Here is a 17,124-nt window from a genome sequence, read left to right as displayed (position 1 = left end):
ATTCTCTGAATTATATGATAAGTTATTTGTATATGAGACAAACCCTGTTGCTTTGCACTATGTTACTCACTTTTTGGATGGGCTGCAATAGTCTATTCGTGTGCAGGCTACTCTTCAGAAACCAGCTGGCTTGGACACAACATTTGAACGCTCTCGTTGGCGGCCATAGAGGTTATGAACAAATCTCCGAGGCTCTCCCAACTTATGTAATTGGAGTGTTCAAACTACCCCTCTCAGTTTGTGACGATCTAACTCGCCTGGTTAGAAACTTCTGGTGGGGGTCCAGAAAAAGGTTGAGCTTGATATATTCTTCGAGGCTCCGACTTTGCAACATCATCGTGTGATTGATAAAATGGGCACATCACCATCGCCGGACTAATCAGATTAAATCGGTTGAGAACCATGTGATCAAAATGATTGGATGTTGCCACCACGCAAGGTGAAACATTCACGTGCTCAAGCCCGAAGGCTGAAGCTAGCCCTATCCTGCTCTAGTAGTACTCTACTACTGTACGATACTACGCTCTCCATTTCACAATGTAGTGCATATATATATTTTTTAAGTTAAACTTCATAAACTTTGACCAAGTTTACAAAGAAAAACATATACATTAAGAATAAGAAATACATATCTTTAGATACATCACAAGCCATACTTTCATATTGCATATATTTCATATTGTAGATATAAATATTTTTCTTTATAAATTTGGTCAAAATTTGTATAGTTTGACTTTTTAGAACGGAACGAGTATGTGCATTGGGCGCGTGGAACACGCACGGGATGTCCCGTGTTGTGTTGGTCGCTTCTGCAGGCTACGTTGAAGCAGGATAGTTTGCTTCTCCTGCGGGCTGCATGTTTTGACCGAGCGCTCACTCGAGCAGAGTCGCCGTCGCTGTCACACGAATTATAAAAAGGCTGACGTGGATCGAACGAAACCCTTTGACCCAGGCAGGAGGTTTGGCATCCTATTCGGCCGGCGTTCACTTCACATCCATCGATTCGTCCGTGTCAATGCTTTTTATCATGCTCTTTTTCTGTAGTATATGATGCGAACGTAGTGCGTAAATGGAGCCATAGCGTACGTCCGCGTGAGCATCAGATGTTGATCTCCAACCAAAAGGGGAAAAAGTGCCAACTGTTTCTTCTTTGAGGGAAAGAAAATAAGAGTACCAGCTGTTTGACACTTAAAAGACAACAACGGCCAATCATGGTAAACGAAGGTTTGAGTTCCATTTGCAGCTAAGCTACCGCTGTTACCGTTGCTGCCACGGTCAGCTGTCTCTCTCTGGGCATGCACTGTGACAGCTTGCACGAAGACCGACCGTTGCCATCGCCCTCCCTCCCGTCGCAACGGCTCCGGAGCCCCGAGACGTGCGAAATCCCCACAACACCCTCATGTCTAACCGCACGCGTGCGCTACGGCGATAGCTTTGGTGGGTTGCTTCCCCGCGTCTCTTGCCCTTCACGCCGTCACCGGCCCCTGTTCTTATCCCTCTTTTTTCCACTCTTCCTATTTAGTCCCGCCCGCCTCCGCCTTCATTCTCCAGCAGCAGCAGAGCACACTGTCACACACCCTAGAACTCGATCGACAACCCACATCCATCTCTAGCTTCTACTACCAGCCGAAGCACGTGCACGCTAGCACCAAGGCAGAGGCATTCTCAATGGACGCTGTGGAGTCCACTTCGCCGTACTCGCCACCGTCGCTGCGCCACAAGCTGCGGACCACAGTGTGCGGCTGCTTCGGCTCGCCGTCGTCGCCCGCCAGCGGTGGGGAGAGGCCACAAAGTGGCGGCAGGGCCAGGTGGAGGAGGCGCGTGGCGGCCGCGGGGCAGTTCAGGTACGACCCGCTCAGCTACGCGCTCAACTTCGACGACGGCGGCAGCGGCAGCGGCAGCGACGACGGCGCGGAAGCAGAGGACGCGGCCTTCCCGTACCGGAACTTCAACTCGCGCCTGCCACCCTCGCCGGCGCCGGCCTCCCGAGCCGCCATCGCCTGAAGTCGGGAATCGAATCGTGGTAGCTGGCGGCCGTCCTTTGCTGCTTCTGTAGCTTTTGTCTCTCTGATTCTTCTTCTTCTCCAAGTGAAACTGTATTGACTCTGTGAAAGCATTTTGTACGGCCGCGCAAATCGTAGCGATGTAGCATCATTGTATACTGTATACGTATAGGATAATAGGAATCAATCAACCAATTTTAATGTTCCGTCGGTTCACAATGCAAGATTAAGATTTGGTTCGTTCGGGCTTTTCTTTTGGATGATGAACTGTGAACGAAGTTAACCTTGGCCGGGTTGGTGGTGGGTGGAAATGGAAGAGTTCATCTGCCGTCGCCATCCACCGTGTGGGCTGCGCGTATCCAACGATGTACTACTACTGTACGTGGGTGAAAGGGTACTGCAAAGGATTTGCGAGTAGCGAAAAGTCAAAAATATCGAATCGACTGCACACGCGGGAAGAAAAATCTTGAAGAGCCAGCTCCACTGGCTTATCCGCTCGTGTAGCTTAGTCAGCTCTCACCAGTGGAGCTTTCGCGCCGATTGTCACATACCAAGAAAAATCTTCCTGCAGTTTCTTTCTTTCTTTTTTTCTATTCTTTCAAGGAAAACAGGGGCGGGCCTCGGTTCCACTGAAACGAGCCCAGGCAGCTACATATGAACCGCTTGGATCCACTTTATGTTCTCAAAAAACAATCTACAGCTACATATGGATCCATACTACTATACGACTGGCCTCTGCCCCCACCCACGTTTCGTACGTATTCATCGCCCACGGAATTGCATGCTGTAACTGTCCTAGCACTATAATCAATATGCGTGACATATTGGGAATTGGATTAAAGCAAGTATAATAGGGTGACATAAGCTGATTATAAGAAATAAAATAATATATTTTTACTTAGTTGAAGGAGAGAGAAGAGGAGAGAGAGGAGAACCAATAAAGAATGGTTCAATGACTTGATGATATGCTGCTACACCAAGCCAGAGTTATTCAAGTCAGTTGATGATAATGATATTCAAACATTTACTGCAATGAAGTCTCGGAAAGGGCATTTGCCTCGTAATTTTCTTTAGCGCACTATTGGTATGTTCCATCTGACCATCTCTATTCTTGCAAACTTTCTATTTTGAATATATTCACATCCCACAACTAAATTAATTTCAGTTACAAATTCAATTTTTTTTATCTTGTAGTGTCTTTTAGGACTTGACAACATGGCGAGTTTGCCTTTATGCAAAGATGATTATATATTTTTCTTGTGACAAAAATGAATAAGTCAGAGATGCTTTTGATCATGGTGAAAGAAATTGCACAATGATAACTGGTATGGACAACTTTACTTTTGTTGGAAACATGGCGAGTTTGCCTCTGTTTTCAAGTCTCATATTTATTTACTCTATTGAACTTTATTTTGTTAGACTATTACGTTTATTTTTTCACTTCATTTTTAATGTGGATTTGTGGTTCAGAAGTTTGGTGTTGTATTATATGTTGTGTATTAACTTGCCCGGGCTCCACAAAAGTTCTGGCTCCGCCACTGCCAGCTGCAACACGAGACCCAAGACGCTTTTTGAGGATGTAAGGTGGGCTAACTATTGATAAACTAGTACATATTTAAAACTTATTATTGTACATGCCAACTAAGAGATTGGCTGTAGATGACATGTCAACTTCTTGTAGCCGACCGTTGTCTGTATTATTAACCATGCTCTTAGAGAGGCCCAGCAACAATGTGGGATTCCGTGTGCTCTCCTGTTCGTTTTGTGGATAGCTAGAGTGGAAAGGATCGAGCCGAGTTTGGATTGTTCTGCGATTTGCCGATTTGGCAACTGAGGAGCGAGGACAAAGCCGCGCTCTGAGTATAGTACCGATCTCATTATTTTACTCTCAGAGAGAACTCAGAAGCAAGCCATTCTTGGGCTGGACAAGCCCTGTCTGTTTGAGCTGTTATTTCTGCTTTGCAGCTTTTCACTTAGGCAGAAAAAACAAACCCTTCTAAATATGTGCTTTTTACTTCAATTTTTGGCTTATACCACCATAGTATAACAATATTGATTCATAAGTCAAAATCTGAATAAAAAGCCCGTATTTAGACCTCTATTTAGGAGCGTTTGTGTTTGTATCAAAGTAAAAAAAAGGCAAAAACATAAGCAAAAGCCAGAGCCAAACAAAAAGGGCCTTCCATTCGTATACGGATTGGTTAGGAGACCCAAGTAGGTGAAGTTTGCATGTTTAGCACGGTCACCTTGTCCTAGCTTGTTTTTTTGACGGGTTGCCTTGTCCTAGCTGGGCGCCCCAATGTCTAGCTTATGCGAGAATCCTCGCGTGAAGGGGAGCCCGCCAGCCCGGGCGCACGGGAGGCCAAATCCTTTTTTTCTTCTTTTTTTTCACTTTTTTGTTTTCATTTTTTGCTTCATTTTTTAAATTTTTTATACACTCAAATATGATAAAAATATATGTGTTAGAAAATCAACAGAAAACATTTGAAAAATGTTAACCAAACCGCTGAAAATTGTGAAATGTGTATATAATTTTTTTCATGTATACAAAAAATACAACGTGTATGAAAAGAATTGATCATGTACTAGAAAAGTGATGATTTTTTTTTGATATTTTTCATCCGTATTTTCTTTTTAGTATATAATAATAGATGAGAATTGGATGGCGCTAGCCCCTTCGATCGAAATGAGTGGATGGCGCCAACGTCACCATGCAAGCTGAAACATTCACATGCTCAAGCCTGAAGCTAGCCCTAGGTAAAGTATGAGGTACTCTCATCCTTGGGGTACTCCCGATGCTCCAAGTTAAAAAAAGACATTCATAAATATTTTTAGATATTCCGGAAATAATGTGAATGTTCGCAAGGAATGTGACTGCAATCCCTAAAATTTCAGATCCAAACTTGAAATGTACATTAAGAAACAAAAATGTGAAATCTGGCATCAATGATGTAAAAAAAGACAAAATCAACATTGACACTATTTACATCTGGATTTCACATTTTTGTTTCTCAATGTACATTTCAATTTTAGACCTGAAATTTTAGGGGTTGTAGTCACATTCCTTGCGAACAGTCACACTTTTTTTCTAAATTTTTTAAAAACATTTAAGATTTGTTTTTGAACTTCAAACACCGGGAGTACGCCAAGGATGGGTGTTGTGTTGTGTTGTGTTGGTCGACGTAGACGGAGCCACGGTAGTTTTGCTGCTCCGTGGGCTGCACACCTGCACACCTGTCGCCATCGCCATCGCCATCGCAGGAATGAAAGGCAGACTGGATTCTCGCATCAATCCCGTCCGTCCGTCCGTTAGCGCGGGCCGTACGAAGGAAACCTTTCACCCGGCCGGGAGGTTTGGCATCCATCGATTCACTGCTTTGTATCATCTTCTTTTCTGTATTTGATGATGCGAACGTAGTACGCGAATGGAGCCGTACCGTACGTCCGCGTGAGCATCAGATGTTGATTTCCAATTCCAAAAGAGAGAGAAAAAAAAGTAACAGCTGTCTGACATTTGAAAGGCAACGAGCAAAACCTGTAAGTGCACTGAAGCAGCTAAGCTACCACTGTTACCGTTACTATCACGGTCAGCTGTCTCTCACAGCTTGCACATTCGATACGACCGACCGTTGCCATCGCCCTCCTTCCTCCCGTTCCAACGGCTCCGAAGCCCCGAGACCTGCGAAATCCCGAGAACACCCTCATGTCTAACCTCACGGCGTGCGCTACGGCGATAGCTTTGGTTGCTTGATTCCCCACGTCTCTTCCTCTGTTGGAAATATGAGCAAATTACTACGAGATTTAATCCGAATAAACAGAAGATAAATCATGACTACAGTAATAGAGATTGAATTAATCATGTGAACTAGCATAGTAGATGAACAGATCACATCTAGGACACATACTAGAGACATGGATTCTACCACGATCTCGAACAGGAAAGATAGAATCACATACGGTGCAGCGGGAGCAGCACCGCCCGCGTTGACGTTGTCGCCCATGTCGAGGATGAGGTTGCCGAGGTCGGGAAAGAAGTCGTCGTTTGCGAAGTCGTCGCTGCCAGCAGTCGCGCGAGTACGCTCCCCAAAAACCTAATCGTCCCTCTCCCGTACATGATCACGAGAGGCGGGGTTCCGGAGGCCTGCTGTCCCTTCTCCCGGTGCACGCCGAAAGGAGAGATGGAGAAGACTTGCTTGACAGCGCAATGCTCTGGAACGGTGGTGAGAAAACCATACGAAGAGGCGGCGGCTAGGGTAGACGTCTGCCTGACTATATAGTGCAGGCCGGGTAGGTCGTGGAAGTAAACCCCATGTCCGAGTTGCCAGGATCCAAAAGAATCGGAAACGGTTCAGTAATTAACGCGTCCGTTAATTATTAATTAATGACTCATTATTTTTTCCCGAGCAGCAAAAATATAGACAACGTGCATAGCTCTGTCCTCGGCTCGGCTCAATCTCGCAACCCGCGGCGCGGCGTGACGAGGCAAGGCGAGCGAGGAGGAGGAATGCGCATGTAGGTCTCCTCTTCTCATGCTCATACAAGTGGTAGAAGAGCTCACCTTATAAAGAGGTGCAACTCTCTCTCAACTTATGAGGTGGGACTAAATTTTAGCCTCACTCACTCCACTCACATGTGTGCATGAATGGGGCAAGAGAATTTCAGAATTTTAGTTGGGCTTTGGGCCAAAAGCCCACTAGCAAATTCCAACAATCCCCCACAAAGTCTCATTGGTACATTTCACCATTTGGTTCCAAAACATTGTTTATATACCGGTGCTTAGTGGAGACTGTGAAGTTGAACTTCCACTTAAAGATTTATGCTACACTAGATCACAACTTGAATAGTGGACTATGCCTTGAACTAGAAGTTTTCTGCGAGACTAGTTCCACACAAATTCTTGACCGATACTGGGCTTCCGCAAGGCTTCCCCGCGGGTGGAGCATATACGTCGTACTCCAGGGCCTTTCATGAATTTATTAGAAAGCACCCACTTCTCACAGACCGCGACATTAATAGTCAAATTCATATATGTGTGTTCCTCAGGAGATGCTCTGCAGGACAACATCTCTGCTTACTCAAATAAGCCACTTGGAACACATTAAGATAGATATCAACCTGCCATGCAGATCAGGAGAGTATTGCATCTTCACGGAGTGGGATAATTAAAATAAGGATACTCTCCTCTCAGCTGACCAACGGCTTGTCTCCCACTTCTACTTCACGGGATCTCCGATCACATAGAGTGGGTTACCACTATGGACAACTCATGCGGTGGGTCTCAAACCCATCTCCATCGATGCATTATCTATCACATTACGTGATAGACCCTTTGTGAAGGGATCTGCCAGGTTTTTCGATGTTTGGATATAATCCAACGTAATAACTCTAGAGTTCCTCAGTTTCCTGACAGATTTTAATCTCCTCTTCACATGCCTTGATGACTTCATATTGTCCTTAGTACTGTTTATCTTGACGATCACAGTTTGATTATCACAGTTCATTAGGATAGGGGGTATTGGTTTTTCAACCATAGGTAAGTCCATCAATAGCTCACGAAGCCACTCTGCTTCAACAATGGCAGTGTCTAATGCTGTGAGTTCTGCTTCCATAGTTGACCTCGTTAAGATGGTCTGCTTGCAAGACTTCCAGGAAACAGCGCCACCACCAAGTATAAAAACATAACCACTTGTGGCCCGAATCTCATTAGCATCAGATATCTAGTTCGAGTCACTATAACCCTCCAGTACCCTTGGATACCCGGTGTAGTGAATCCCATAGCTCGCAGTGCCCTTCAAGTAGCGCATAACTCTCTCAAGCGCACGCCAATGATCATCTCCCGGTTTTGACACAAACCGACTCAGCTTGCTCACAGCAAAAGAGATGTCAGGCCTCGTGGCACTCGCCAAATACATAAGCGAGCCAATAATCTGAGAATACCTCAGTTGATCTCTAGCAATCCGTTGATTCTTTCGAAGCAACACACTAGCATCATATGCAGTTGGAGAAGGCGTGCAGTCGCTATACCCAAAACGACTCAAGACCTTTTCCACATAGTGAGACTGAAGTAGTGTGATCCCACCATTCTCATCTCTCAACAGCTTGATGTTTAAGATAACATCAGCTACTCCTAGATCCTTCATCTCAAAACAGCGAGATAAGAAATCCTTAACCTCCTTGATTAAATCAAGTTTGGTTCCAAAGATCGATATGTCGTCGACATATAGACAAAGAATAACTCCTTCGCCCCCACCATGGCGATAGTACACACACTTGTCACCATCATTTACTACAAAGCCGGCAGCAGTTAATGTTCTTTCGAACTTCTCATGCCACTCCTTAGGAGCTTGTTTAAGGCCATATAAAGACTTTAATAACTTGCAGACCTTTCCTTCCTGACCAGGTACTACAAAACCATCTGGTTGATCCATGTAAATTTCCTTCTTCAACTCTCCATTGAGGAAAGCCGTCTTAACGTCCATTTGATGAACGAGAAGACCATGTGAGGCAGCCAGTGATAGTAGCACCCGAATTGTGGTCAGTCTAGCCACGGGTGAGTAAGTATCAAAGAAGTCTTCACCTTCTTTCTGGGTATAACCCTTAGCCACAAGACGTGCCTTGTACTTTTCAATCGTACCATCAGGTCTAAGCTTCTTCTTGAACACCCACTTACATCCTAAAGGTTTGCACCCATAAGGACGGTCAGTGATCTCCCAGGTTCCGTTAGCTAAGATGGAATCCATCTCGCTATGGACAGCTTCCTTCCAGTAGTCAGCATCAGGAGATGCATAGGCTTCTGAAATAGTCCTAGGTGTGTCATCCACAAGGTACACAATGAAATCATCACCAAAGGACTTTGCAGTCCTCTGTCTCTTACTCCTTACAGGAGTTTCATTGTCACCCTCAACAGGATTCTCAACGTGTTCCATCGCAATGGTGGGTTCAGGAATTACAGTGAGTTCCTCAGTAGATGGAGTAGGTATCTCCTGATTTGATGAACTTGACATATCCTTCATAGGAAATATGTCCTCAAATAAAGTTGCATCATTAGACTCCATAATCGTACCAACATGCATGTCGGATACCTCAGATTTTATTATCAAAAATCTATAGCCAATGCTATGAAAAGCATAGCCCAGAAGAACACAATCCACGGGTTTTGGTCCAATCTTGCGCTATCGTGGTCCTAAGACTGACAGTAGAAAGGGGGGTAGGTATGGAGAGGCAAGATCTTAGCTATGTTGAAGGTGTACACACGATGTTTACGAGTTCAGTCCCTTCTCGGTGGAAGTAACAGCCCTACGTCTCGGTGCCCGGAGGTGGTCGATTGGATTATGTGTGTTGTATTATAGGGGGTGCCAACCCTTGTCCCAGAGGAGGGGGCGGCTTATATAGAGTGCGCCAGGACCCCAGCCGTCCTCCATTACAAGGGGCTTAATGTACATAAAGTAAGGGGCATTACTGGTAACGCCAGTCGTAAGTACTCTTAATGCTCATAAAGACTAAGGAGTGAACGTCCGGCCGTTGCGTGCTCTTCCGACTCCTGGTCTTCGATATAGTCGAGTGACGGTAGGGGGGGGGGGCGTCGAGTGATGTGGTCGTCGAGTGGATTGCACTCGACGCACTCGACCGGCGCTCTCCTGTTGACTCTTGGTCTTTTTATCTTCCGGGGTAGTGACTGATACGTCTCCAACGTATCTATAATTTTTGATTACTCCATGCTACTTTGTCTACTGTTTTGGACTATATTGGGCTTTATTTTCCACTTTTATATTATTTTTGGGACTAACCTATTAACCGGAGGCCCAGCCCAGAATTGCTGTTTTTTTTGCCTATTTCAGTATTTCGAAGAAACAGAATATCAAACGGAGTCCAAACGGAATAAAACCTTCGGGAACGTGATTTTCTCACCGAACGTGATCCAGGAGACTTGGACCCTGCTCCAAGGAACAGCCGTGGAGGTCACGAGGGTGGAGGGCGCCCCCCTGGGCGCGCCCCTGCCTCGTGGGCCCCCTGTTGCTCCACCGACATACTCCTTCCTCCTATATATACCTACGTACCCCCGTCAGATCAGATACGGAGCCAAAAACCTAATTCCACCGCCGCAACTTTCTGTATCCACGAGATCCCATCTTGGGGCCTGTTCCGGAGCTCCGCCGGAGAGGGCATCTACCACGGAGGGCTTCTACATCAACACCATAGCCTCTCCAATGAAGTGTGAGTAGTTTACTTCAGACCTTTGGGTCCATATAGTTATTAGCTAGATGGCTTCTTCTCTCTTTTTGGATCTCAATACAATGTTCTCCCCCTCTCTTGTGGAGATCTATTCGATGTAATCTTCTTTTTGCGGTGTGTTTGTTGAGACCAATGAATTGTGAGTTTATGATCCAGCTTATCTATGAACAATATTTGATTCTTCTCTGAATTCTTTTATGTATGGTTGAGTTATCTTTGCAAGTCTCTTCGAATTATCCGTTTGGTTTGGCCAACTAGATTGGTAGTTCTTGCAATGGGAGAAGTGTTTAGCTTTGGGTTCAATCTTGCGGTGTCCTTACCCAGTGACATAAAGGGTTGCAAGGCATGTATTGTATTGTTTCCATCGAGGATAACAAGATGGGGTCTTTATCATATTGCATGAATTTGTCCCTCTACATCATGTCATCTTGCTTAAGGCGTTACTCTGTTTTACTTAATACTCTAGATGCATGCTGGATAGCGGTCGATGAGTGGAGTAATAGTAGTAGATGCAGAATCGTTTCGATCTACTTGTCTTGGACGTGATGCCTATATACATGATCATACCTAGATAATCTCATAATTATTCGCTTTTCTATCAATTGCTCAACAGTAATTTGTTCACCCACCGTAGAATACTTATGCTCTTGAGAGAAGCCACTAGTGAAACCTATGGCCCCTGGGTCTATTCTCATCATATCAATCTCCATTACTTTATTTACTTGCCTTGTTTTTACTTTGCCTTTTACTTTTTACTTTGCATCTCTATATCAAAAATACCAAAAATATTATTTATCATCTCTATCAGATCTCACCCTCGTAATTGACCGTGAAGGGATTGACAACCCCTAATTGCGTTGGTTGCAAGTAGCTATCGTTTTGTGTAGGTACGCGGGACTTGAGCGTGATCTCCTACTGGATTGATACCTTGGTTCTCAAAAACTGAGGGAAATACTTACGCTACTTTACTGCATAATCCTCTCCTCTTCGGGGAAATCCAACGCAGTGCTCAAGAGGTAGCAAGAAGAATTTCTGGCGCCGTTGCCGGGGAGTTTGTGCAAAAGTCAACTATACCAAGTACCCATCACAATCCCTATCTCCCGCATTACATTATTTGCCTCTCGTTTTCCTCTCCCCCACTCCACCCTTGCTGTTCTATTCTCCCTCTCTTTCCCAATCTCCTCCTCTCTTTCTCTCTCGCCTTTCTTCGTTTGCCTTTCTGTTTGTTCATGTGCTTGCTTGCTTGTCGTCATGTCTAATTCTTTATCTTCTCTGTTATCTCCGAATGAAGTTCTAAATTTTAAGCAAAGGGGGGGGGGGAGAAAATCTGAAAGACGCTTGGTATAGAATTTGCAACGCTCAAAATAGATCTACCAGGAAGCAATCTACTTCAGTTCTTCTTTGTAATTTTTACGTAGGCGCTAATCCTTGGTATAGCCATACTTTTGATTCCTATAATGCTTTATTAGATTTATTCGGCACCCCACCTCTTTTGATTAATGGAACTACGTTAACTTTGGAGCATGTTATGCAAAGACTTGAAATTATTGAGAATAAAGTTTCTACCATTGCATCAATTGAAAATCTTGATAAAAAGATCCACAACCAAATTACCCAATACGGATCTAAGGTAGAAATGACTTTGAAGAATATTAATGAAAAAGAACCCATAGTTAATGAGAAAATAATTCTAGATTCCACAAGAATCGATAAACTTGAGGGTATCATTACCAACTTGGGAACCGCTTTTTCTTCCGTACAAAACACTCCAAGTTCTTCTACTAAAAATACTAAGCTCATTTATTGTTCCTAAGAAAAAGGGTGAATTATCTAGTAAGGAAACTGCAAATCTTAAATGTATAAGTGTTCATCCCAATCTTTTTACTATCATTAAGGAACCTTTTGCCATGAATGAATTTTTCGATCTTTTGCCTGAAAATTTGACAATTACTAGAAAGAAAGAAAATTCTGAAGGAGGTAGATGCCTCATTGAGGAATTTCCTACCAAAGATGGCTAAAACTTAGATCTATCTTCGCTTTTATGCCTAGCTAGGGGCGTTAAACGATAGCGCTTGTTGGGAGGCAACCCAATTTTATTTTGTGTTCTTTGTTTTTGTTCCTGTTTAGTGTTATATTTTGTTTCTACTTTCTGTTTAGATGTGGTTTTATGTTTAGTTAGTGTTTGTGCCAAGTACAACCTATAGGATAAGCTATGATGATAGTTGATTTGATTCTGCTGAAAAACAGAAACTTTGCACTCACGAGAAAAAAAATCAATAAATCACAGGAACGTGCTTGTGCATTGATTCTTTTTGCTTCTGATCAATAAACAAAATTTCCAGTACGTCCTATTATGGTAGAAGTTTTAGAGTTCCAGAAGTTTGCTTTAGTTACAGAATGCTACAGACTGTTCTGTTTTTTGACAGATTCTGTTTTTCGTGTGTTGTTTGCTTATTTCAATGCATCTATGGCTAATAAATTAGTTTATAAACCATAAGGAAGTTGGAATACAGTAGGTTTAACACCAATATAAATAAAGAATGAGTTCATTACAGTACCTTAAAGTAGTCTTTTGTTTTCTTTCACTAACGGAGCTCACGAGATTTCTATTGAGTTTTGTGTTGTGAAGTTTTCAAGTTTTGGGTGAATTCTTTTGATGGATTATGGAACAAAGAGTGGCAAGATCCTAAGCTTGGGATGCCCATGGCACCCCCAAGATAATCCAAGGACACCAAAAAGTCAAAGCTTGGGGATGCCCCGGAAGGCATCCCCTCTTTTGTCTACTTCCATCGGTAATTTACTTGGAGCTATATTTTTATTCACTACATGTCATGTGTTTTGCTTGGAGCGTCTTGTATTATTTGTGTCTTTGCTTGTTAGTTTGCCACAATCATCCTTGCTGTACACACCTTTTGAGAGAGCCATACATGATTTGGAATTTGCTAGAATACTCTATGTGCTTCACTTATATCTTTTGAGCTTGATAGTTTTGCTCATAATGCTTCACTTATATCTTTTGAGCGTAATAATTTTTTCTCTAGTGCTTCACTTAGATCTTTTAGAGCACGGTGGTGGATTTGTTTTAAAGAAACTATTGATCTCTCATGCTTCACTTAGATTATTTGGAGAGTTGTTAATAGCATGGTAATTTGCTTAATGTTAATATACTTGGTATTCAAGATATGTGAAACTTTCTTTTGAGTGCGTTGAATACTAAGATATTTTTGATGCTTGATAACTGTTTTGAGATATGGAGGTGATAATATCAAAGCAATGCTAGTTGGGGTGATTATAAATTTAAACAAAGCTTGTGTTGAAGTTTGTGATTCCCGTAGCATGCACGTATGGTGAACCGCTTGTGATGAAGTCGGAGCACAATTTTATTTATTGATTGTCTTCCTTATGAGTGGAAGTCGGGGACGAGCGATGGTCTTTTCATACCAATCTATCCCCCTAGGAGTATGCGTTTAATACTTTGGTTTTTCACGACTTCTAAATTTTTGCAACAAGTGCATGAGTTCTTTTGATTAATGTTGAGTCCATGGATTATACGCACTCTCACCCTTACACCATTGCTAGCCTCTCTAATACCACGCACTTTTCTCCGGTATCATACACCCACCATATACCTTCCTCAAAACAGCCACCATACCTACCTATCATGGCATTTCCATAGCCATTCCGAGATATATTGCCATGCAACTTTCCACCGTTTCGTTCATATGACACACACTACTTTTGTCATATTGCTTTTTGCATGAACATGTAGTTGACATTGTATTTGTGGCAAAACCACCCTTCATAATTTTCATACATGTCACTCTTGATTCATTGCATATCCCGGTACACCGCCGGAGGCATTCATATAGAGTCATATCTTGTTCTAAGTATCGAGTTGTAATTGTTGAGTTGTAAGAAAAATAAAAGTGTGATGATCATCATTATTAGAGCATTGTCCTAGTGAGGAAAGGATGATGGAGATTATGATTCCCCCATAAGTCGGGATGAGTCTCCGAACTTTATGAAAAATAAAAGAGGCCAAAGAAGCCCAAATAAAAAAAGAGAGGCCAAAGAAGCCCACCAAAATAAATAAAAAGAGAAAAAAATGAAAAAAATGGGAGAAAAAGAGAGAAGGGACAATGCTACTATCCTTTTTCCACACTTGTGCTTCAAAATAGCACCATGATCTTCATGATAGAGAGTCTCATATGTTGTCACTTTCATATACTAGTGGGAATTTTTCATTATAGAACTTGGCTTGTATATTCCAATGATGGGCTTCCTCAAAAATGCCCTAGGTCTTCGTGAGCAAGCAAGTTAGATGCACACCCACTTAGTTTCTTTTGTTGAGCTTTCATATACTTATAGCTCTAGTGCATCCGTTGCATGGCAATCCCTACTCACTCACATTGATATCTATTGATGGGCATCTCCATAGCCCATTGATACGCCTAGTTGATGTGAGACTATCTTCTCCTTTTTGTCTTCTCCACAACCACCATTCTATTCCACTTATAGTGCTATGTCCATGGCTCACACTCATGTATTGCGTGAAAGTTGAAAAAGTTTGAGATTTCTAAAGTATGAAACAATTACTTGGCTCGTTATCGGGGCTGTGCATGATTAAATACTTTGTGTGATGAAGATAGAGCATAGCCAGACTATATGATTTTGTAGGGATAACTTTCTTTAACCATGCTATTTTGAGAAGACATGACTGCTTTAATTTGTATGCTTGAAATATTATTACTTTTATGTTAATATGAACTTTTGTCTTGAATCTTTCGAATCTGAATATTCATGTCACAATTAAGAAGATTTACATTGAAATTATGCCAAAGTATCACTCCGCATCAAAAATTCTTTTTTATCATTTACCAACTCGAGGACGAGCAGAAATTAAGCTTGGGGATGCTTGATACGTCTCCAACGTATCTATAATTTTTGATTACTCCATGCGACTTTGTCTACTGTTTTGGACTATATTGGGCTTTATTTTCCACTTTTATATTATGTTTGGGACTAACCTATTAACCGGAGGCCCAGCCCAGAATTGCTGTTTTTTGCCTATTTCAGTATTTCGAAGAAGCAGAATATCAAACGGAGTCCAAACGGAATAAAACCTTTGGGAACGTGATTTTCTCACCGAACGTGATCCAGGAGACTTGGACCCTGCTCCCAGGAACAACCGTGGAGGTCACGAGGGTGGAGGGCGCCCCCTGGGCGTGCCCCCTGCCTCGTGGGCCCCCTGTTGCTCCACCGACGTACTCCTTCCTCCTATATATACCTACGTACCCCCGTTAGATCAGATACGGAGCCAAAAACGTAATTCCACTGCCACAACTTTCTGTATCCGCGAGATCCCATCTTGGGGCCTGTTCCGCAGCTCCGCTGGAGAGGGCATCTACCATAGAGGGCTTCTACATCAACACCATAGCCTCTCCGATGAAGTGTGAGTAGTTTACTTCAGACCTTCGGGTCCATAGTTATTAGCTAGATGGCTTCTTCTCTCTTTTTGGATCTCAATACAATGTTCTCCCCCTCTCTTGTGGAGATCTATTCGATGTAATCTTCTTTTTGCGGTGTGTTTGTTGAGACCGATGAATTGTGAGTTTATGATCCAGCTTATCTATGAACAATATTTGATTCTTCTCTGAATTCTTTTATGTATGATTGAGTTATCTTTGCAAGTCTCTACGAATTATCCGTTTGGTTTGGCCAACTAGATTGGTAGTTCTTGCAATGGGAGAAGTGTTTAGCTTTGGGTTCAATCTTGCGGTGTCCTTACCCAGTGACAGAAAGGGTTGCAAGGCACGTATTGTATTGTTTCCATCGAGGATAACAAGATGGTTTTTTTTATCATATTGCATGAATTTGTCCCTCTACATCATGTCATCTTGCTTAAGGCGTTACTCTATTTTACTTAATACTCTAGATGCATGCTGGATAGCGGTCGATGAGTGGAGTAATAGTAGTAGATGCAGAATCGTTTCGATCTACTTGTTTTGGACGTGATGCCTATATACATGATCATACCTAGATAATCTCATAATTATTCGCTTTTCTATCAATTGCTCAACAGTAATTTGTTCACCCACCGTAGAATACTTATGCTCTTGAGAGAAGCCACTAGTGAAACCTATGGCCCCCGGGTCTATTCTCATCATATCAATCTCCATTACTTTATTTACTTGCCTTGTTTTTACTTTGCCTTTTACTTTTTACTTTGCATCTCTATATCAAAAATGCCAAAAATATTATTTATCATCTCTATCAGATCTCACCCTTGTAAGTGACCGTGAAGGGATTGACAACCCCTAATTGCGTTGGTTGCGAGTAGCTATCGTTTTGTGTAGGTACGAGGGACTTGAGCGTGATCTCCTACTGGATTGATACCTTGGTTCTCAAAAACTGAGGGAAATACTTACGCTACTTTACTGCATCATCCTCTCCTCTTCGGGGAAATCCAACACAGTGCTCAAGAGGTAGCAGTGACTTTGGGTGGGACGTATAGGTCAGGCCTATGATCCTACCCCGGGTCTGTATCCTCGTCAGTAGCCCCCGAATGGATTAAGGTGCGAGTGGAAAGTAGATGGAAGTTGAACCTGCTCCGAGCTTCGGGCCTTTGCGAGGTTTTCCGCAAGTTTGAACGCCTGCGTCGGTACTTTGGTGTCGACTCAGTCGCCTTGATCCATTCAGTGAACTGTTGTCACATCCCTAGCTCTACCTTGCACTTGGTCTAGCTTGGTTGATGCATCATGTCTAAATTTTCTGAAATTTGAATTGAGGTTAGTTGAAACCCTCATAAATCATTTCAGAAATAATCAACATTAAAATATCTTCAAAGAAATCCAAGAAAATGTTCTTCTTAGTCTCTGAAAATATTGGC

General features: G+C 42.8%; 1 protein-coding gene across 1 annotated transcript; it reads left to right on the top strand.

Annotated features, from left to right (window-relative positions):
- Positions 1–1,527: 1,527 nt before the first annotated feature.
- LOC123160114 (uncharacterized) lies at positions 1,528–2,263 on the top strand. The gene has a single exon (XM_044577934.1). The coding sequence runs from the start codon at positions 1,669–1,671 to the stop codon at positions 2,002–2,004; it is 336 nt and encodes a 111-aa protein (XP_044433869.1). The 5' UTR covers positions 1,528–1,668; the 3' UTR covers positions 2,005–2,263.
- The last annotated feature ends 14,861 nt before the right edge of the window (positions 2,264–17,124 follow it).

This window comes from Triticum aestivum, chromosome 7B, assembly GCF_018294505.1.
Source record: "Triticum aestivum cultivar Chinese Spring chromosome 7B, IWGSC CS RefSeq v2.1, whole genome shotgun sequence".
NCBI lineage: Eukaryota > Viridiplantae > Streptophyta > Magnoliopsida > Poales > Poaceae > Triticum > Triticum aestivum.
The sequence above is the reverse complement of the archived record's forward strand: the minus strand, read 5'-3'. Positions and strand labels throughout refer to the sequence as shown.

Bases quoted from the DNA above. Each gene is read 5' to 3' on its own strand.
- LOC123160114 (XM_044577934.1), top strand. From the start codon at position 1,669: ATGGACGCTGTGGAGTCCACTTCGCCGTACTCGCCACCGTCGCTGCGC.